The sequence below is a fragment of the Pieris rapae genome, chromosome Z (genome assembly GCF_905147795.1).
Source record: "Pieris rapae chromosome Z, ilPieRapa1.1, whole genome shotgun sequence".
Classification (NCBI taxonomy): Eukaryota; Metazoa; Arthropoda; class Insecta; order Lepidoptera; family Pieridae; genus Pieris; species Pieris rapae.
In genome coordinates this window covers 6,153,166-6,168,822 of record NC_059534.1, presented here as the reverse complement: position 1 = coordinate 6,168,822, position 15,657 = coordinate 6,153,166, and the positions used below count along the sequence as shown (strand labels likewise).

General features: G+C 32.4%; 1 protein-coding gene across 1 annotated transcript in view; it reads left to right on the top strand.

Annotated features, from left to right (window-relative positions):
- The first annotated feature begins 4,261 nt into the window (after window positions 1-4,261).
- The window catches only part of LOC111000266 (probable cationic amino acid transporter), a 39,723-nt gene continuing 28,327 nt past the window's right edge, over window positions 4,262-15,657 (top strand). Inside the window, exon 1 of the mRNA XM_045634143.1 lies at window positions 4,262-4,351. Within this exon, the coding sequence (XP_045490099.1) occupies window positions 4,344-4,351 (8 nt within the window). The 5' untranslated portion in view covers window positions 4,262-4,343. The remainder of the gene's footprint in view (window positions 4,352-15,657) is intronic.

The following is a 15,657-nucleotide window of genomic DNA, read 5'->3' as shown; positions in this document are numbered from 1 at the left end:
CAATATAGTTAACTTAGGTGAAGCTCGATGTAGGTCATACAGTCATTTAACCTAATTCTAACTTGCATAGCTTCAATACCTAGAAAACTTCTATAGCAAACACCGATGTATGGATATTACGTAGCCCTTCGTAATATAAGGTATACATTTTTGTTTGTTTATTCAATAAAGAAAATAGATTCCTTAGTTTCAGCTGATTACTAGTTATTGTCAGTGCATCATAAACTAGGTGATAATAAAATACATAGCTTTCCAGAATTATAGAGTAATGCTTTTTTTAAAATAATTAAATAACATACCTCATAATACTTGCAGCACTTTCTCAAAACATATATTTAAAAACTATTACAACGCACGTACCCTTATTATTATTATTACATCACATAGCCTTATTATTATTACCCAAATTATTTATTTGGTATTAAGATACATTACAGATGGGCGGGTCTTATTTGTTGTAATTCGCATAAAATTGGTACTGAAGAGTCGTTCTCGGCGGGCATTTTAAACGACTTAATTGTACTCGGGCCTCCGGAAGACTAGAGCCTTTTCTGTAGTTGTTAGTAGTTTGAAGGGAAAGGGCTAGTGCGTAGATCACGGAGCATATAGCTGCAATCGGCATTTGTTTATTTATTTACTTTAGAAATGTATAGAAACCGCTCGAGGTATTAGTCCGAAAAATGGAACAGCCACGAATGCGAATTTAAATTTGTTGACATTATTAAATACTAATTAAAAAAAATATTATACAAATATTTATGGACCTAATAACGGGGCAAATATAATTATGCTAAAATATATATTTTAACAAATCAATTATAAAGCCTCCGGTGCACGAAAAGTATTGCGAGTAGCCTTTAGACGGCTTACTCTGTAACTGGAATGATGACTGATGATAATTGATATTCTGTGCCGCATCTATAACTATCAACTATACAATTTCGGCAACCCCAATTATAAGAATGAATTAACAGAATTGAATATCAAAAATATTAATATGCAAACATTGAATTAAAATCACAAGACTACACGTGTCATGCTTATGCTTAGCTTAAATTTGCAACGATATTTATATTAATAATGTGTCTAACACATCGCAGATAATAAATTTATGACTCATATGGTAAGCAAATAGTGAATCACCTACGTAATAGAAAATAAAGCTTGTATTTAGTCGAGTAGTTTCTATTTAAAATGCAAACGAAGTGACAAGAAATCAATTCAAGTTTTGTCGAAAAAGGCAACGTATCGGAAAATCACCTGTTCAATGAGCAGCAGTCATGAATAACATTAATTTGGCAAGGGCACTGCGGGCTTTTATAGAATGCTGTTATACAGAGCAACTTAATAATTTAGACTTCTAGAAACGAACAAGTGGATATGTAAAAAAATCTATGTGTCACTGTTATCAGAACTCCATGGTCTATGATATGTATAATAACGTATGCTGTTTGATAAAAATTGGCTATATATATTTTTATTAACATTTAGAAATTAAAGAAAAAACTTTTGAATTTAGACATGGAAAGTTCGCGGGTTACGTTAGAACTATTACAAATCAAGGCAAAATAGTTAAAGCCTAGACCAGAACTCTTCCGTTTCTTCAAACAGGTATGCTGTTTTATAAATATTGGCTATACATATTTTTATTAACATTTAAGAAATTAAAGAAATATCTTTTGAATTTAGAAATTGAAAGTCCGCGCTTTACTAAACTATAAAATCCTAGGTCATACTCAACAAACGGCAAAGCATAGCTGTTTGTTGAAAATTGGTAATATTGTGATAGGAGGAGGGTAGGAGACAGACGATGATTGCCTTTGATTGGACGTGTTTCAGACATAAATATCTTGTGTGATATAACATTTTAGATTTTCGGTTATAACTGTGTTGAGGGCTTTGGAAAATGCCCTCAATTATTTGTTTATGTGGTAAACATGTAATGGAGGTTTGGTAGGATGAGCCAAAAATCCTCCTGGCGCCCACATTTTATTTATTTAGGTTAATTTTAGTTATAAGATTAGTTTAATTAATGTTAATTCTATTTTATTAGCTTACTTGTTTGAGGTTCCTTTTATAAATGTCCTAATATGTGCCAATGTAAAAAAAAACTTTGTGGTCTACATATAAAAATACGGATTATATAGATCTATATATTTTTTGTACAGAAGAAAGGTCAACAGAACCTTTCTTCTTAATATAATACGAAGCTTATCTCTTATAATTACGAAGCTGGCAGAGCTTTACAAAATTTTTTAAGCTTAAATTTTCAGAACAGAAACTATTGCGTATGTTACCAGAACTTATATTTTTTGTGCTCTGTGGTATTTCCTCAGATGACATCAGACACTATGTTATGCACTATTATGTTAGCTTACCTACCACAACTGTAAAAAAAAGAAATATATTTTCGCATAAAGCCGATATTCTAATCTGTCTAAAGCACAGCAAAAATTAGCCTATTGTGTATATGAAACATAATCATAAAAAAAAACTCGTGATTTAAAAGCGTAACAAAGACCTGTGATAGAATACCTAAAGCCAAACGGTTATAGTAACAAGAAAATGTGCTTCTACATTGATTAATCTCTTACGACAGAATGAACAGTGTCTAAAGAAAATGAGAATACATCGTTATTTATAGCTAAAGTTGGTATAATATTTTGCGTCTGAGTTTATATAAACCTTAATAAAAAAATATAAAGAGATAATCCTACGTACAACCTATTTGATTTAATTGCGGATTTAAAAGCGGTTTACGAAATTTTCACAGATTTAATTGAAACTATGAATGTTTTCAATCAAAAATAAGAAGCGGTACTAAAGCTACTGATGCGTTAAACTATACCCTAAAGCTTAAATGGATATGGGCAGGGCTTGTAGCAGGAATCTCTGACGATAGATGGACCATAAGACAGACCCGGTGGGGTGGCCCTGCGTTGCCTTTTATTAATTTACTAAAACGCAAACGGTAAAATAAATCCAGCTAGCTATGTATCACAACGACAAGAACGACTCAGATAAATAAAAACCTACTTCTACTAGTACTTCTAATCTTTATAAGTCCAATTCCAATCAATTATTTGGTTAGAAAGTACTTGGTAACCTACATATAAAGAAAAATCATCAACGACACAGGAATGTGTGCTCCCTGGGGTAGGCAGCTTTATGGGACACACAGTTCATGAAATTTATTTACAAAAGCTTGCCAACGCAATAGGATGTGTTATCCAAATAAGATATAAAGTCTATAGAAAACCTGTGTATTTAGAATCAAACCAAATTAACGGTTTAAATATTATGTTACAGTAAAGACATTTTCAAAAAGAGAGCAGCTAAAGGTTTGCGTTATCAATTCCCGTACTTTGTTAACTTTTTGTTGGCTTCTTAAGTAATTGTAACAGAAATCGAATTTATTTAAATTTGATACACACTTGAGTGTCTGAAATTTGGTGATTTTACGACACACCGATCGTGTAGTCAGTGAAAATGATAGATGAATTGTTTAGTGGTTACTGGTTCCTTATATTTTGGCAAAGTGCGCGGTGGTCGGGCGCGGCATCACAGAGGGTTGTGCACAGTAGTAATGTAGGCAGTTTCTTACAAACTAAAAGCCTTGAAGTCATACTCGTTGCGTTGTTTCATGCATCTGACGGCTGTTTCTCTTTTTTGTTCTTTAAGATTCTATTTAAGTTTTAGTGGTAAAATTGTAAGACACAAAACTATTGAAATTAAATATTATATATTTTTAATGAAAACACTAATATACTCTCTGAAATGGCTTATAAAAAGTCAATGGTTTTAATTTAAGGTTGTTATAGTCGTAGACACTGAATAGTCGACAATTTGTTTTTTTTTTTCTTTATATGTTTATGCGTAAAGGCTTTTTTAAACTTATGAACAGTAACAATACCGTAAGTTTGAATAGTATATGGAATTATACACATATTATAGCGTTTCTGTTTCGACATTTGTCGATATAAATGATTTTGTCCTTATATGTGTGATATTTTTTATTGTCAAGTGTTCATTGTTTAGGTTTTCTAATTATGATTACATTCAATAACAAATAAAATAGCCTATACATATTACGAACCAGTAAAAAAAGTTATTAGCAAATTCTAAAAAAGTTACAATATATACTTTAGTTATATTTAAAAACGTTATGCGTTTACATAAAATGTTTTTATTAAAACTGTGCTCCTCAATCGGTGCGGCGCGGCGTGGGGTCGATAAGAAGTCGTAGTGTGAAACGTGAACTCGCAGTGTCGAGTCGTCCAACTTCTACGGGCTTTCCGATCGAGGGAAACGAAAACAACAGTATTTTAACAGCACCTTCAAAAATGTTGAAGTAAGTAGTCAAATTTTTATTTATATAGCGCTATAATTTTCTTATTATTATTAATAACTAAATGAAATGTTTGTGCACTATGGCACTTTCATGTCGTTGGATTTGTGACTTGGGTTCAAATTTTGGTGTCCTATATTTTTCGGTTTAATAAGTACAATGCACTTAATTTAATACTCATTATATTCGTTTATAACGTCTAATAAAACGCATTAAATGGAATTTTAGCACAATAAATGTAGCGAATTAATCCTGAACTTTTAACTTAAACATTAGGAAGTTAGTAAAATAATTTTAATGTGCGACTATTTTAATTCAGTGTTACTTTTATGCATGTATTTTAAATAATAAATATACAGTTAAAATTTGGATGCGTTAACCATAATGAATTTTGGTCGTTGTTACGATTTGGTCTGTGTGCCTTTAATATTTTTAAGTATTCGGTGATTAAAAAAAATTAAATAGGTTTAGAAAATATTACATCTTATTATTTCTTAATAAAAAAAATATAGTTCAAACAAATATGTAATTATGTAACGTAAAGAAATTTTTAAGGTCGTATGCTAATAACAATTAATAAATTGTATTTAATTATTTCGGGCACAGCGGCACAGTAAACAGTACCTCCGTATATTAATTTAAAATTAAAATAGAATTGGTGCGTAAAAAAAGGCTAAAACACGGGAACTATGATATTTTAAGCAACATTTTTACATAGCAAACTGTAAACAATTAATACAGTGATTAGTTAGCCGTGATCAAACAATTTGCTATCCGCCATACCGCGTTGGATATTTCTCGTTCAGAATTATAGTTGCAAAAAACTGACTTAATATAGTGCAGTAACTTTTAAGAGTGTCCTGTGCAAATCAAGTACTACAAGTACTATCAAGTACAACTAAAACCTAAACACTGTTTAAGATAAATCGTTATTGTGTTATATACGATTTATTCGCCAGAAAATTAAATAGTCGATTGGCACCTGCGACAAGTCTTTGGGAAAATCTTGCACATTGGGGCTTGCGGTACGATTCCCGCCGCTCACATACCTACGAAACGAAAATCCTTTTTTATTTTATTTTTTACCTGTAAACAACAATGGCAGACCAATTTCAAATGTTGTTTGAGAAAATGAGAATTGAAATGAAGGAACAAAATTGGAAGATTCGTTAACAAAAAAAAATTATAAATAAAATTGATGAGAAATGAAAGCCTATTTAAAGAAAACACTTTTTAACGGATTGAAGTTATGTATTATTGTAAACTTATAATTATTTAAACATAATTTTAAATTTAGGCATCCGAAGATTTTAACGATATTGTTCTAATTACTGAAACCTAGAAGACACAAGTAGAGAGTGTGGACTGGAAATGAACCCTGAAAAAACATGTATAATTACAAATGGCATATAATACAGTATAGTCAACAATAAAAATATAGAGTATGTTGACCACACCGTCGCCGAGGTCACCTGGCCGCGCCTGGCCCACCACAGACACGAGTGGAACACGATGGAGGAGGCCTATGTCCAACGGTGGACATACCAAAACCTAACTGCAAATGATTATTCCTAAGTGTTAAAGTGTATTTTTTTCTTATTATTAGTATTTTTTCTTATTATTAATTAAGGCTATTACAATTTAATTATTATCCAAACATTGATTACAAATTATTTACTATTACAAAATTTATTATTACAAAAAATTTCCAAATATTCTAAAATGTCATTCTATTTTGAAATTACAATTGGACAAGTGTTAAACAGATTTCGTTGGTTCAAAGCAACATCCCCAGATAGCTGTTCCCTTTAACATTCATCGCTTCTTTTAAGTGTGAAATTTTCCATCTACCGAAGAGTTGAGGCATAAGTAATTTAATTCTTATTTCTATTGTCCTCTTTTAAGTCAGTACTGCAATACCATTTTAAAGATTAATAAAATATAGAATTTAAACAGCTGTAGTACTTCCTTAGTGGGTCCTTCAAGAAAAGTGGGTAAAAATTCTTAAAAGGCCGGCAACGCGCTCGCGAGCCCTGTAGCATCGAGAGTGTCCATGGGCGGCGGTATCACTTAACTCCTGCCCATTTGCCCCCCGTTCTTTCCATATGAAAATAACGGTGTAACTTAGCTACGAAATTTACTCATGTTGGGTATAAGGCTGAAAGATATTTTTAGTGCCTTAGAGATTCTTAAAAAGTGCCGTGCCGGGCACCTGTCGGTTGGTTCTAAACAATAGCAATAGGATTTACGGTTAACTTAAGCGAGGCTCAACGGGTTTTGAAAGTACAAAATTAAAAAAAAGGGAAGTTTAACACACACAATAGTTTTTCTGATAAATTTTGAAATAAATTGAGGTTTTTAGAATTAAAAAAATCTAAATATGCTTATTGGTAAATAATTAATTAATTATAGGGTTAGGTTTAATATCCATCGTGTTTTGAAATTAACCAAGCAAGTACTCTCCTAAGGTCCAGAAACTTTAAATATTTAATACTAAACTTAGTCGTGTTTCCCTTAAGGCGAATATTAAGTCAAATTCAAGGCAATCCTTATTGAAACTTTTTACAATGTACTTTTGATTACCGATTCTTAAGTAATCTTATTTAAAGATAACAGAAAAGTTCGCGTATTATTTAATAGCTATATTATAGTTAGGGATTGTGTTAGATTTGGTATCTGAGATGGTAATCTCCTTAAGGATAAAAAGAAAATTCCGAAAGAGATGCCGTAGTCCTTTTCCGAAGATAGAGAATAATATTATTACGTAAAAAGAAGATACATTTTAAGATAACGGGATTTTGTCATTAAAATAGTACCTAAACTTTGCTGCTGAGTTAAAAAAAGTATTCACTTGGATATACGACATGTTGTACGAAGGAAGAGTGTTAAGATAAATATATTATTTTATTTGCATGTTGTAATTGCGTTGAATTATTATTCCTGACACGAACGAAAAGGAGGTTGTATTTGAAGAATGGAGGTCATGCCGTTACTTACGTTATTTTCATAATTTTCAGCCTTAAATAGTAACTCCAAAATATATATTTTATTCATATAGTTAAAATTAATTTTTTGAATATACAAAGAATTATATTATAATTCAGAATACCATTGTTCTTAGTACATGCAAGTACTGCAATTATAAATTATCCTTATTTATCGCCAATTTTTTTTGTAATTTATTTAACTCAAAACAAGTCCATTTTTTACGTAAAATTATAAACAGTAATTTAGCTATTATTATTATTTATTTAAATAAATTACAATTTATTAATATGTAACTTAGCAAATAAATATAATAGACAATGTCGAAGTGTATTGCGTCAGGGACCTGGATATAAGTACACAAATCAGGTGTACAAAATGCTTCAGAGGTTGTCATACGGAATGTGTGAATATTGCATTGGAGACATTAATTAGTTCCTGGATATGTCCTCCATGCTTACGCCGAGAGCATCGCGGTCAAAGTATTTCACCTGAAAATATGCAAACCTCAAAGGCGCGACGCAATAGGAAGGATATAGGATTCAGCTACCGTTGCGTATCAAAAGATGAGATTACAGAAGTTTATGGGATCTTGTAAATCACAACCCATTTTTATCTACGATACGCTACAAGTTCATAACAGAGGGTATAAACCACGCAATAGACTCCAAACTTGAACACTTAGAATCTAAGCTGATAGAATCTCTGAGAGACAGAATCTCTGAGAGACAGAATCTCTGAGAGATAAAATCAATCTATGAACGAGGCCGAGTGTCTCAGGGAGGAAGTGAATATATTGAAAAATGATGTCTAAAACAATAATGCCCTAATTAAAGAACTGCAATCTCAAATAAATAAACAAAAACAATGGAATAGGATGAACAACTTCGAGATTATTGGGTTAATCAAACCACCAACGAATTCACACGCGCCTTAGTGAAAAAAATAGCAAAGCATGCAAACGTTGTATTGTAGGAGGACACATTGAACACGCTAATCGCGTACAGCCGAAGCAGTCTACATCTGGTAAATCAAAGACAATCGTAGTGTGTCTAAAATCACGTGATATTAAGGGCGAAATTTTATCTAGCTTACGTCGAAAGCGAGGCATTCAAACACTGGATATCAGGGGAATCGATACATTTTTTTGACAATGTGCATTTGACCCCAGACAACAAGCAACTTTTGAAGGCTCGAAGGCTCTTGCTGCAAAAACAGGCTTCAAATACGCGTGGGTTCGCAATTGTTGCATTTTTTGCGCCGGAACGAGAAATCTCCTGTTATAACAATAAACTACAAGCGCGATTTGGACATAATTGAACTCTTGAATAAAGCTTTTACATATAAATTTGAAATTATTGTTTTCTATAAAATATTTTTAAAAAAATATTGAATACGCCCACCCTAAGAGAAATTGGTTGACCTTTCGCATTTATTTGACGTAGATATAGTGCTTCTCGATACTTTCTTATAACTAAATGAAATAAAATATTGATGGGTAAACTGAAATGGTGCTGGTAACGGTCTGATTTACTTTTACTCTTTTCTATTATCTGATTCTTGCGACTTTGTTTGTGTTATATTACGATGAAAAACGGTTGATGATATGTGACATTTTAAAAACGTGCTTCACGTTATGTTATGACAATTTACTATTCAGATAACTCTGCCAACGCAGAGTTTGACAACGGGACAAAATAGTACTTCTGTTTGCTCTGATCATAGTTTTGCAAAAGCCGATCAGCCTCACACTCACTCTGCTGGCTTTGCGAATGTGTCCTGGTTTTCGAAACATCCACCGCTCCTTGTTGTGTCTTCAATCAGTTGCTGCCTTTGATCGTAAAGCTAACAGCGAAACACATTTTAATCACTGAAATACGGAGACATGAGTAGAGATAGTGAAACTTGACAAACCTTAAGAAGAAACCACAGTGTAGAGTGCAGTGTTGGCCTAGTGGCTTCAGCATGCGACACCCATTCCTGAGATCGTAAGTTCGAATCCTGGTTGTGCACCGATGGACTTTCTGTTTGCGTGAGGTGAATGGTGAAGGAAAAAATCGTGAGGAAGCTGGCAAATTGAAAACTGTTCACTTAGGGCTTTAATCCAAAAGTCAACAGTCTCAAACACTTTTGTGCCAGCCTTCTGGCCGATCACCGATTTGGCTTTAGAGAAAACAAATTATCACCAAAGTGACGCCCAGATCTAAATGGTTGTAGAGTCATTGCTTTTTTTAAAGAAACGCATACATTGTATAAATTAATGTCTTGATCTATGAATTTTCTTATGCTCCTTACATAATTTGAATAGTATATTATGTAAGCGAATGGCGCTTGCCTTCATTTGCAATTTAAATGAAAAGCAATGAAACATTATGATCGAATTAGTGCTTAGGTGACTGAATAATACAGTAATATCCAGTAGTTATCAAATACATTATCTATGCTCTACGATGTTATTTAATTTAAAATTCATATTCATAACAATTACACTATAATACAAGTAGTGAAAATGAGTACATAGGAATCAAATTAAGAAAAACTATATTATATCCAAGACTCAATTAATCGACTTAGATATTTATTTAATTCAACTACTTGGAATCGCATATAACAAACTCGTGTAACACGAGGTATGAAAGGCAGGAGTTATCAATAATCATCTTTATATTTTATGCGTTATCATTTTTAAAGATATAAAAAAAGAGAATATCGCTATTCAAATAAAGATCGTATCTACACTCGTACAATACAAAGAACAATATTGCGCTTTAAAAAATGCCAGTGTCAAATGGTTAAAAGAGCTGCACTTCGTTTGATACATACCGTTCCTGCATATTTCTTTCTGAGCTATTGAGCTTTTCTTCTGGTCAACATAATTAAATTAAAAAAAAAGTAACTGTATATTATGTACACAGACTGTACTCAGACATTTGTATATACATTAATATCATGTGAGGATTATTATATTAATGTATAGATAGATTCTAGAAAAAAACGTAATAAACACTTTTTATTACGTTTAAACGTTATTTAAAACATTTTCCACTATTTTGGTTGATGCATTAAATCCTCTCATATTGCGCCTGCTTTAGCAAAGCCGCACCCGATACGCAATGAACTAATAAAAAAATGCTGAATAAGTTAATATCTACTAAGAAAGGAAATGATTAAATCCTTAGACTTCCTCTTTTATGAAACTTTGATATTACTGCGCTGTAATACTAAACTAAAATTATTTCAAACTGAGAATTATTTTAATGAACAATTAAGCACTCAACGGCTTCATATGAATTTTACTATTTTCATAGTTAGAAATTGTCGTAGCTTTTGTCATATTAAATTGAATAATAGACAGAATGAACGCCTGCTTGCTCCATGTAAAGGGAAGAGGCTACTTGAGTGTCAACATTATGCCGACAGCCATTCATTCTTAACAACCTGTTGATTGCAGCGGTTTTTATATTTTTCAAAATTTGATAAATATTCTTTTATCACTATTTCTGACATGCTTTTGACTCATTTCTGACCTTTTAAGCTGAGCGGTGTTATAATGTCAATATTAAATAAAAACGCGACGCCCGTCAGCGTAAGCGGGCACGGGCATTTAATTGCATATTCATGCATAAAGATTCAGCAATAATAAGTATACATAGGCATAGAAAATTTATTTATAAAAAACAAAAATTCGGAAAATGATAGACAATTGTGATGAAATGATGATGAAAATTATAAAAATGATTTATCAATTCGCATCTGTATAAAAGGGAACTGTGCTTGTTAAATATAATTTTTCTGGCACTAAGATATAGTATAATGTTATTTCGCGTGTATTATTTACTGTTGTACAAAAGCCTATCGTTAAAGCCTTAAATCTATAAACAAATTTGGCAAAATTTATTTTTTAAAAACATTGGTGAAAATTTGCGTGTTTTGGTTTTTATGAATGAACGTTTTAAAAGATTGAGACGATACAAGTCGTTTCTTAAGAAATACTACGAGTCTATACTAAATAGTATGAAGAGATAAGATTTGTTTTTATTTATCTGTCTGCAATGAACAAGCTCCACAACAACATGACTACAAAATTACTTCGACATTAAAAAAATAAATTTCTTTCTCCATTCGATCCTTGTTATCCCTGATGAACATAGTAGAATATACTATACTATTTTCAAGAAGTAAGAGTTCTGTATGGAATAACGATAGTGTAACCGTAGGCATGAAAAATACCAATAAATTACGAGTACCAATATATATAAGTACATAAAAAAGCGATACCATATGACAAACATGATAATATTCTGTTTTCATGTAAAAGTATAAATTCAAAATCATTGGCTACAACCTTTATAGGTCTGGGCTTTCTTTATCTGTATCATAATCATTTGTCATTCTAGTAGGAAAGTAGTGATCTACTAGCCTAGCAAGCCGGCATTCTCACAATGTTTTTCTTCAAATTTCGAGCTAATGTTGAATGCGCACATAAGAGGGTAGTCCGATAAGTACTTACACAAGAAAAAGATAACTTTGGAAATTTATTTCTCAATATAACTGTTGTTCAATACACTTGACCCAACTTCTTTAAGCCGTCTGAAAAATACGCTTAATAATTCGACATATTTAGAGACCTGTGATCGTTTTGTCCTTGCCAAATACTCGTATTTTCGTATGGTGGATTTTCGTTACCCTCCGTGGTAATCACCGTACACAACATCCAAGCGCTTATTGATTTGGCTGCGCGATTTTATTTTCAAAAACGAAAATCGAATCACCGATGTTGCTCTTTTTCCATTTTTTTGAACCCGCAGACACGCACGCTTCCACACGGTCTAAACAAAACTACGCGTCCGATTCGGTTAAAACTTTTATAGTAGCTGTTGTAACATGAATTTTATAAGCTGAAAAATTGCACTTGAGCTAGTGGTGCTATAGGGCTAAGAGGCTCAGTACTTATGGGACCGCTTTCTGAGACAGAAAGTCCTTTGGTGCACAGTCGGGGATGGATCCTACGACTTCAGAGATGAGAGTTGCACACTGAAGCCACTAGGTCTACATTGCTATGTAAAAGTATATTGACCTAAAAATAGTTGCGTTATTATGTCTATGTATGTCATGTAACACCGTGCTACGACTGAAATAATGCGAGTTGAACCGTAGAGCATAGCTATACTAATATAAGAATAGGTGTTTCTCTTCACATCACATTTTATTACTGGGTTACAAGTTACGACTGAGCTCTCAAAGATTTATATCAGATCACCGTTTCGATCTCGTAACTAATAAATATCTAGTCTTTGTTACATTTTTCCAATAACGCTTTGTATATTATTCAAAAGCTTAGGCTTTCGAATTCCTCTGATAATATTTTTGTGTAATGTCTTTCGCACGTTTAAATTAATTTATTTACTTTATATAAATGCAAAGATATATGTAATGAAGTTGTATGTTTGCTTCCAAAAATACACAAAGTTTTGTCTCACATATTTGTAAATAATTGTCTCTTTTAATCACAGCGTAAAGAAACTAAAGGAAGAGTAATTAAAATTAAACAGTACAGATGTTTATCACGTATACAGCAGCCTTTGTTCATTTCTAAACTCTAGATTCTAAGTTACGCATCGCAAGTAGCTAACATCGATATAAATTATCGATAGCGCCCGGGAGTCGCACTCAAATTGACGTCATGAACACCTTTCAGAAGTGTCACAGAATGCAACAGGTAAATTGACTACTCAATTTTGCATCCTGTTTCAGTTGTAAAATACGAATTTCATAGTTAACAGGCTTTATATCGGCTGTACATCAAAGTCAATTAAAGTAAATTGACAATCGTTGCTATGGGAAAACTGTCACTCGTGGTGATTTAAATTTTTTGTTTGGCTGTATCAAAATAAGAATGGATAAACTTATAATTCGAAATGTATGGAAAAGCGCTGCGAATTATCGCTTAAATAATCCGCCCAACGTACTAACGTCAAGGCGAGGTTGCCAATCATTGAATTGCGGCAACAGCGCGCAACAAAGCGCCACAATGCATACACCGCATATGACGGCTCGACATTTCCCGTCGTTCCTATAAAAAAGACATCGCAAGCTGATGTTAGAGTTTTAGTAGGTGCATTACCTATACGTATACGAAAAAAATCGAAACGCTTCCATTGCTACTTCATAGTATGTATATCGATAATGATAAGTAGTTATGTGGAGTTAAACTATCGGTCAAAAATTGTACTTTATTAAACTCCTTTGCGTAGCGCATCTTAAAAAATACTTTATTTGACGAAATAACATTACATTTTGTACTTACATTTTAATGGTTGTAAACATACACTAGGCAACGAATCCTTGGTCGTGGCATAGTTAATGAAAATATCGCCACGATAATCTAACAGAGATAATTCGATAAACACATCAACCGATCTATTTCAAAAATTCTCATCGTCAAATTTTACAATTTTTATCAAATAAACGGCTAGCTGATGTTTTGACTGATAAATTTTTAGTTTTTCTGTTTGTTGCGTTTTGTTATACCACGTATTATGTCACGTCACATAGGATATGTCCGTCTCTTGGTTCTTAGATTTGGCTGAAAACCTACCACCAATTTTCAGACAAATCTTAAGTTAATTTGTTTGCTAGAAATTTATGTTTGGCACCATCTAGATTATTATGATTATATCTAAACAAATGGTCTAGCGATAACTATTAACGTTTTATAATTTGGTTCTTAAATATGGTATAAAATTCACCCTAAATCATATCAAATCAAAAATAATTTATTCATGTAGTTAACACAATTTACACTTATGAACGTCAAAATAAATATACATTGAGCTTCTAATTTTACATTTACTGCCATTTCTCAAAGCAAGGGCGTAGAACAGAAGAGAAGACCTGGAAATAAACTCTCCGGCACTCTTTTTATTACTGTTTTTGTTGTAAAATATAAAATAAGTAAGCATTGAATTTAAATTCAATGAAATTTTCCGAATATTAAATTCAGAATTATTGTATACATACTTATCAAACATTAATTTAATTATCTTTGTGACGGAGTTCTAATGTTATGCTAAAAATCTTACGTTAATACGTAAGATTATTAATTCCAATAATACAAAATTAAACCAAAAGATTTTAGTGGTAAATACAGTACTGTTGACACTATTAAAACTTCTCCCTGTACGTTAAACATGACTACGTCATTAAAAATGTTTGCTGGTTGTAATTTGTTGTAAAATTTCATTATAAACTTAATATCCGTTGAATTGCCCGATATGTTTTAATCGATGTTCAGTAATTAAATTGTATATTTAACGTTAAACTAAATAAACATGTTTATTAGTGTTCACTGGGTACGGGTTTTTACGGTCATTTATTAAAATAGATTTTAAATATAGCCTTTATAAATCAACTAGCAGACTCGGCCAAGCGTTGCTGTGGCTAAGGTTTTTGTTATATTACATAGTAGTAAATTAATCAAGGGAAACCGTAGGAGAACTTACGTGAAACGTTGGTACCACGACACGGACCTAAACTAAACTACCTTTAACTCAGCGCCATCTGTTAGAATTGTATCAAATAATAAACAAATGTTAATGTTATCGTAATTTTAGTAAGGATGCCTATTTTTTTTGAAAATGAAATATAGCCTATGTCACTCAGGAATGATGTAGCTTTCCAACAGTGAAAGAATTTTTCAAATCTGCCAAGTAGTTTCGGAGCCTATTCAATTCATACAAACAAACAAAAAATCAAACCTTTCCTCTTTATAATATTAGTATAGATATAGATCATTGTTAAGCTTGCGCGTAAAGCAGTGTGTCAAAGTAAAAAATCATTTATTCATATAGGTAACATAAAGTACACTTATGAACGTCAAAAAAAAGAAATAGACATTAAATGCTTCTAATTTTACATCTGCCAGTTCTCAAATCAAGGACCTAGAACGGAAGAGAAGACCTGGCAATAAACTCTCCGCCACTCTTTTTAATCGCCAAGTTTTTTCTTTCACACAACGTTTGTAAGGAGCTGGAACGATTACACCATGTTCCATGTGACATCTTGAGTAATAAAGAATAATAAAATAAATTAAAAACAAAGATTTGTCCTTTATCAGCAGGAGGCATGGTGAAATAGGAGCTTGCACTTACATACTCGTGAGAACAACACGCAAATACGTAGTAGAAACAACTAATATCACCGCATACACGAATTCAAGTACGACCAGTCACAAGTAGCACCCGTTCACGAGTATGACGCATGGCCAGCGATCGGCCCCCTCGTCATATTTTAGTGAGAGAGACAACCCGACGCATGGACCGACC